The following is a 7,643-nucleotide window of genomic DNA, read 5'->3' as shown; positions in this document are numbered from 1 at the left end:
CTATGGTTAAGCTAACTAAGATATCCATTGTTGGTGGTTCTAAGTATATTGTTTGTTTTCTTAAATAAAAATAACAACCAAAAAAAAAAAAAAAAGATCCCACCTAGCAATACTGAATGAGGATTAAAGGGCATGGCTTTTATGGAGTACATAATAGCTTCAAACTGCCACAGGCCTCATCTTAACTCATCTTTCTGAGAACATCTTTATATTTCTGTCATTGGCAAGTAGAGATCACATTTTGGGGGAAATTTGGTTATTCTTACCTGCCCCTCTTCCCCCGTATACCATGCCAGGTCTCCACTGATCATAACCATCAGTAGTCTCGGGCTTCACAATTGGGGGTGGGGATTGGGAGTCCATGAAGTTAGGAAAGCAAAGCTCTTAATTTGACCCAAGACATTGCTTCCTAAAGAAACACTCACCACCACCATTGTAAAGGATAACCTGTGCTGTTGCCTCTTCTACAAGCCTGTCACCCAATCCCAGTTTTCTATCCATCATCTTCCTTCTTTTTAACATTCTGTTTACTCCAAAGGTGGGAGCAAAGCAGCCAAGGGGAACCAGGTCAGCAAGCTCGTCTGGACTGCCCAGGCTTTGGGGAGATCTGATCTCATCAGTGATGAGGATGGCCACCTCTCAGGAACACGCTATGAAGAAGAGCATCCTCCATCCCTCCTGGCCCTCAACTGAAACCCACATACCTTCAGCTGCTTCAACCCCATGGGCAGACATGGGCTTTGCTGAGAGCTTCTGTGCTTCCCTGGGAGCCCAGCCTGTCACCTATCCAGCCCTCTGGACTGTCATTGGGGCTCCCTGTGCCTTCCACCTCTACATGGGTTTCCCACCGCAAGCCTACATAGCCCCTTGGACCTTAGTGTGGGTACCCTTTGGTGGTTATCTCTGGGTGAGGCATCCACCTCCAGCTGCCTTGATGCCTTCTGTTTGGTCAAGGGGTGTCTCCAGCTTTGATTCTCGGATGGGAAGCCAACTCCCAACCCCCTTGGCCGGCAGCATATTTCCTTACCCCATGGACCTCCCACCCCCATATTCATCAGTCCCTTCAGCTCTGAGCAGGGATGCCTTCCACCACCTTACACAGGTGCAGTGCCAGACTCCAGCCAGCTCGGCTTCTGGGGCTGCAGCGAGGGATCCATCCAGAGCAGTTTATCGCTTGAAGAAGGGCAAGGCCCCCCCACCAGAACTGGCCTCTCGGTTCAGTATATGGGCACCCATGCCACCTTCCAGCCCAGAACTCTGCCCTCTCCCAGTGTCCCCCAGCACAGACCCTCAGCCTTATCCCCGCCTGCCCCGCCCACCTCGGCTGTCCTGTAGGGCCCGACGCCGCCTCTTTGAGCTCTAATCAATCCCCTTTGCAGTTCCTCCCACCAATGATCAAAGACCAGTCACATGGGGTCCAGTAAGCTGGAGTTTCTGCTTACACTTATGTTTTGTCTTTTAATATTTTAAAGGATCTCAGATGTAAGTTTCCGGCTATTCTTTAGTGAATAGGGCACTCATTGGCCTATACAAGGTTATTTGTTGTTCATGGCTTTTCATTTTCAGTTTTTTACCCTTCAACCCCAAACCCTGCACTCTTCCCCCACCCCAAGCCCTTCTTATAGGCTGGCATTTTAATATCTTTGATATAGGTCCTTAATTAGGCATGCATCAACCTGGTAAGATGAGTTTTGCACGTTATATTTTTAAACTACATAAATTATGTGTTATTAAAAATTCAGTTTCTTAGTTCTTGATCGGTCGACACAAGGTTTAAGATCCATCCACAGTGCTATAGTTCCTGGCTTCAACCTGCTGTACAGAAGGTCATAGCATGCTTCAGCCCCTTCCACTTATCTCTCCAAATGACGAATGTCTTCAGTTCCCTGCAGCAAGTATTACCCAGCAAGCCCCAAGGAAAATCAGATCACCTGGCATGGCCTCTTAGGGCTTGCATGGACATTCTTCTGAGTCATGAGAATATGACTGGTTTTACCGAGGCTGGCCAGGCCATTCTCCAGAATGGCTTCAACAGTTCCTACATCCACTAGCCTGGCCTGTGCTTCCTGCCCCACTCTTGCCATATTGATTGGTGCAAAGTGGTATACTATTGTTTTAGTTTGACTTCCTGTCAGCCATTTGGACTTCCCTTTCTATAAAGCTGCATAGTTTGCTTATTTTTAGGGCTGTAAATTCTAAATATTAATCTAAATATTAATATTAATCCTTGTCAGTTTTGCACCATGCAACGGTCTCCTTCACATCTGTGTCTATACCAGTGATTTTCAAAGTGTGGTCCCAAACCTCAGCATCAGGATTACCTGGGAAATTGTTAGAAATGAACATCTTCAGCCCTGCTCCAGACTGATTGAAAAACTCTGGATAGCAGGGCAGCAATCTGTTTTATGACCTCAGGCATATTCAAGTTTGAGGAACTGGTCTCTGCTACCTTTCAATGAAAAAAATTATATGGATATAATTTTTGCACACATGTGTACAAATACATATTGCTTGGTAGCAAGTGCCTCTTTTTCCTTTTTTTTTTTTCCTTTTCTTATTTTGTTTTAGAAGACCAAACACAACAATGAAAGTCTTTTCTCACCTCAAAGTTGCAGAACTCTTTTTTTTTGGGGGGGGGGGGGGGTGTTTTTTCCTATATGTTTTTAAACATCCTTATAGTTTTACTTCCAATCTTTTAGGAGTTCATCTTCATGTTTGATGTAAAGTAGGGATCCAGACTTATTTTTCTCCACATTAATGCCAGTTCCTCAGCACCATCTATTAACAGGACATCTTCTTTCCCTATTGCTTTCAGGGACTGTCAGCTTTCCCTATATACATAGTTCTTTACTTCTGCATCCACTCTTCTGTTTGCTACATTTTAATGCATGTTGATCTCTGCTAGACTGAGTCCTTCCATATCCACTCTAACTCCTCCTTGCTCTGTTTTTCAAACTTGACAGTAATTAATAGACTTTATTTCTTCCATATCAATTTTTAATGAGTTTGTCTAAACCCTCCAAAAATCAAACTTGATTTGTTAGGATTAAATTAATTTATAGGCAAAGATGGGGAAAGTTGATATTTACTCCATTAACTTGCTAACTTGCATCCAAGAAAATGGTATATTCATTAACTTTTTAATGGTCTCAGTGGTATTTTTTTTCCTTAAAGGTTTTATTTCTAGACACTTATAGCTTTTAATATTATTGTGAATGATCCCTCATTTTCTATTTTCTAGGTTCATTGCTAGGATACAAGAAAGTGAATACTTTTAATAAATTGATCTCACTGGCAATATTGCAGTCTTATGAGTTACACGTTTCTTTATTCTGTTGAGCTTTATAGATATAATTATCCTTTGTGAAATAATTTGTTCAACAAATGTCTATTGAGCACCTGACCTGTGCCTTGGATTGCTGTAGGTGCTGGAGATACAGAAGTATAAAAAGTAAACCCTGATAGTAATTGAAGTATGTACCCCAATTTAGAAATGTTCGTAATCTTAGTAAGCATTCTTGTGGGGATGAAGCCATTGTGAATTTGGCCTCTTGAAGATGTGATTTTTAGTTAGGCTGTGGCCCAAGTGAATGAAGGTGGGTCTTAATCCAGATTACTGGGGTCCTTAAATAAGAGAAAAAGCCACAGGGAGGAGCTGGAAGGCAACAGGAACCCAGAAAAGAAAAGAGAGGACATCACCATGTGACAAGAAAGCCAGGGAACCCCAGGGATTGCAGCATTGGGGTTTTCAATGGGGAATGACAGGACTTGTGTACTAAATGGGTCACTTAGACTGATGCATCGAGACTAGAACGAAGTCAAGTATAGGGAAGAAATGGAAGATTCAATAAAGTGAAGTTTTGAATCAAGTAAATATTCACTGGAATGAGGGGAACTAGAAAAAATAAGCTTGGATAATAGGAGTTACTAACTAGAAAAGGAAGCGGTGTAAATTTATTTTAGGCAGGGATATAGTAACTGGTAATGACATGTTCTAGGTTTGGTCATATGAGTAGGTGGTTGAGGCTGGTAAGAGAATAAGGTTATTAACGGTGAGAAGGTGACGGATCAGAGACAAGGTTATTGGAAGGTTCATTTTGGATTCCATAGTGGATTTGGAAATGACAAAGAAATAAGACAGCTAGAGACTAGCTAGAGACGTGAGGGTAGATGGTTGCAGCAAAGAGGGCGTAGTGATAGCCTGACCTGACCTTCAAAGGGCAGTGGTATGAAAGTGGCAATGAGGACAAGAGGGACCAATCATACATGGACGGTGGGAGATGGGATGGCTGTCTCTAGAGAGGGCTGAAGGCGAAGCAGTCTCCTTGGGTAACTGTTTTGATAGGGATGCTTTAAGGAATTGATATTAACCCTAAAGTTCATCTAAAAAATTTGTTGGTATTTTTCTGATTGACATGGTGCTTGAAGAGCACCATGTCAATCAGACTTCTTAATGGGGCAGGAATTACAGTGCTATCTTGTTTACCATACGCCAGCTATCCTCCCAATGGAGAATTGTCCTTGACATGCCTACCCTCCCAATATCCCACAGAATGCTCTCAGAGGTGAAAAGTGGTTTATAGTTATTGAATCCTAGATTCTAATGCATTTTACAAATAAACACAAAAGTATGCTTGCAGGTTTTAATGTGCACTGAATACTAATAAATGTGACCTCTGTTCTTTAATTTTCCTTTATTTTTTTGTATGGAAATGGCTCTGATCTTGTTTCCCAAATCCAAATTTATTCAAAATAGTATGAGCATCTGATGATATTGTTTCTTCTGGGAAGGTTATACCCAAGTAAACACATAGTGAGTTGTGCATTTTTATCACCTCCTTTTATTTCTTCTTTATATAACAAGACTGTATTGACCTTATACATTAAAATCTGTACAGGGAAGTTACTGCTATGGATTGAGCTGTCTCCCCTAAAAATACATATCAAAGTTCTAACTCACAGTTCTGTGAATGTGAACTTAGTTGTAAACAGGATCTCTGAAGATGTTATTAGTTAAAATGAGGCCAAACTGGTTTAGGGTGGTCCCTTATGTAATATGACTGGTGCCTTTATAAGAAGAAGAAATTTGGAATAGTCAATAAGAGATGGAGACTGAGAGATAGCCATGAGACAGAGGCAGAGATTGGGTTGTTCCAACACAAGCCAAGGGATGCTATGAATACCAGCCACCCACCAAAAGCCAAGGGAGAGGAATGGAATGGATTCTATCGTTTAAGAGGAAGCATGGCCCTGCTGATAACTTGATTTCAGTATCCAGAATGCTGAGACACTAAATTTCTTTTGTTTCAGTCAACTAGTCTGTGGTGCTTTGTCACAGTAGCTCTGGTAAACTAAGAAATTTACAATCTATGATTTTCTTAAATTTTGAAATTATTGTAGATTCACTAGGAGTTGCAAAGACAGTACAGTGTACCTTTCACCCAGTTTCCCTCAATGGTTACCTCTTATGTAACTAGAGAAAAATTTCAGCCGGGATTGAATTTGGTACAATGTGTGTTTAGTTTTCTGCCACTTCATCACATTTGGATTTGTGTAATCATCACCACAATTAAGATACATAACTATTCTATCACAATAAAGATTGCATGCTACCCTTTTATAGTCATACCCATCTCCTAACCCCTCTACCCCACTGTTCCTAATTCCTGGCAACCACTAATCTGTTCTTCATCCCTATAATTTTGTCACTTTGAGAATGTTATATAAATGGAATCATATAATATATGAGACTATTTACATTTAATGTAAATATTGGTATGTTAAGGTTTGAGTCTGTCATTTTATTTTTATGGGTTTTTTCCCCCTTCCCTCTGTTTTTCCTTTCTTTGTTTTCTTTTGCTTGCCTTCCAGTAGGTTACTTGAGCATGTTTTAGAATTCTATTGTGATTTATCTGTAGTATTTTTTAGTGTATCTCTTTGTTTATATTTTTTAGTGGTTGCTATATATATATATATGTATAAGTTATTGGAGCCTACTGGTGTTAACATTTTACCATTTTGGGTGAGATTTAGAAATCTGAATTCCCTTAAAATCCTCTCACCCTTTCATGTTTAAACTATAATTATCTAACATATTTCCTTTATATACATTGAAAATCACATCAGACAATGCTATATGTTTTCTTTCGGTTATTGTTCTAGATTGCTAGCTGCCAGAATGCAATATACCAGAAATGGAATGGCTTTCAAAAAGGGAATTTAATAAGTTGCTAGTTTACAGTTCTTAGACCGAGAAAATGTCCCAATTAAACAAGTCTATAGAAATGTCCAATCTAAGGCATCCAGGGAAAGATACCTTGGTTCAAGAAGGCTGATGAAGTTCAGGGTTTCTCTCTGATGTGGAAGGACACATGGTGAACACAGCATCATCTGCTAACTTCTTCTCCTGGCTTCCTATTTCATGAAGCTCCCAGGGAGGCATTTTCCTTTTCATCTCCAAAGGTCGCTGACTGGTGGATTCTGCTTCTAGTGACTATGTCGTTCTGCTCTGCTCTCTCTGAATCTCTTTCATTCTCCAAAATGTTTCCTCTTTTATAGACTCCAGTAAACCAGTCAAGACCCACCCAAATGGGTGGAGACATGTCGTCACCTAATCCAGCTTAACAACCACTCTTGATTGGGTTGCATCTCCAGGGAGATGATCTAATTACAGATTCAAACATACAGTATTGAATAGGGATTATTCTGCCATTATGAAATAGGATTTTGATTAAATATGGCTTTTCCAGGGTCCATACATCATTTCAAACCAGAATAGTTATCAAATACTATTTAGAAGACTCAAGAGAAGTAAAGTTTATTGTATTAACCCATTTTTGCTTTTAAGTTTTCTTTCTTCCTTCCCAATTTTCTAAGATTCCTTCTTTTATCATTTCTTTTCTGCTCAGCCATTCCTTTCTTTTAGCCATTCTTTTAGGATAGGTCTGCTAGTGACAAATTCTTAGTTTTTCTTCATCTGAGAAAGTCTTGGTGTGCTGGTTTGAAGGGATTTATGTACCCTAGAAAAGCCATATTTTAATCCTAATTAATCTTGTGGGAGCAATGGTTTCTTCTAATCCCTATTTAGTACTATAGGTGGGAAACTTGATCAGGTTATCTCCATGGAGATGTGACTCAATCAATTGTGGGTATTAAACTTGATTAGATGGAGACATGTCTCTACCCATTCTAGGTGGTCTTGATTAGTTTACTGGAATCCTATAAAAGAAGAAGTATTTTGAAGAAAGCTTCAGAATGCCACAGAAACACAAAGCAGAGAGTCTACCAGCCTTCTCCTTTGGAGATGAAGAAGGAAAATGCCTCCCAGGGAGCTTCATGAAGTAAGAAGCCTGGACAGAAAGCCAGTAGATGCTGCCATGTTTGCCATGTGCCCTTTCAACTGAGAGAGAAACACTAAACATTGTTGGCCTTCTTGAACCAAGGTTTCTTTCCCTGGATGCCTTTGATTGGACATTTCTATAGACTTGTTTTAAGTGGGACATTTTCTCAGCCTTAAAACTTTAAACAAGAAACTTATTAAATTCCCCCTTTCTAAAAGCTGCTCCTTTTCTGGTATACTGCATTCTGGCAGCTAGCAAACTAGAACAGATTTTGGTACTGAGAAGTGGGGTGCTGCTGTGGTT

The 7,643-nt window shown here is 40.2% G+C and overlaps 1 protein-coding gene across 1 annotated transcript; it reads left to right on the top strand.

Annotated features, from left to right (window-relative positions):
- Positions 1-733: 733 nt before the first annotated feature.
- On the top strand, positions 734-1,363 carry PRR23E (PRR23 family member E). Its single transcript, XM_077114888.1, has one exon. The coding sequence runs from the start codon at positions 734-736 to the stop codon at positions 1,361-1,363; it is 630 nt and encodes a 209-aa protein (XP_076971003.1).
- Positions 1,364-7,643: the final 6,280 nt, after the last annotated feature.

The sequence above is a fragment of the Tamandua tetradactyla genome, chromosome 9 (genome assembly GCF_023851605.1).
Source record: "Tamandua tetradactyla isolate mTamTet1 chromosome 9, mTamTet1.pri, whole genome shotgun sequence".
Classification (NCBI taxonomy): Eukaryota; Metazoa; Chordata; class Mammalia; order Pilosa; family Myrmecophagidae; genus Tamandua; species Tamandua tetradactyla.
Note: the sequence above shows the minus strand (reverse complement) of the source record. Positions and strands in the feature narration are given on the sequence as shown.

Bases quoted from the DNA above. Each gene is read 5' to 3' on its own strand.
- PRR23E (XM_077114888.1), top strand. From the start codon at position 734: ATGGGCTTTGCTGAGAGCTTCTGTGCTTCCCTGGGAGCCCAGCCTGTC.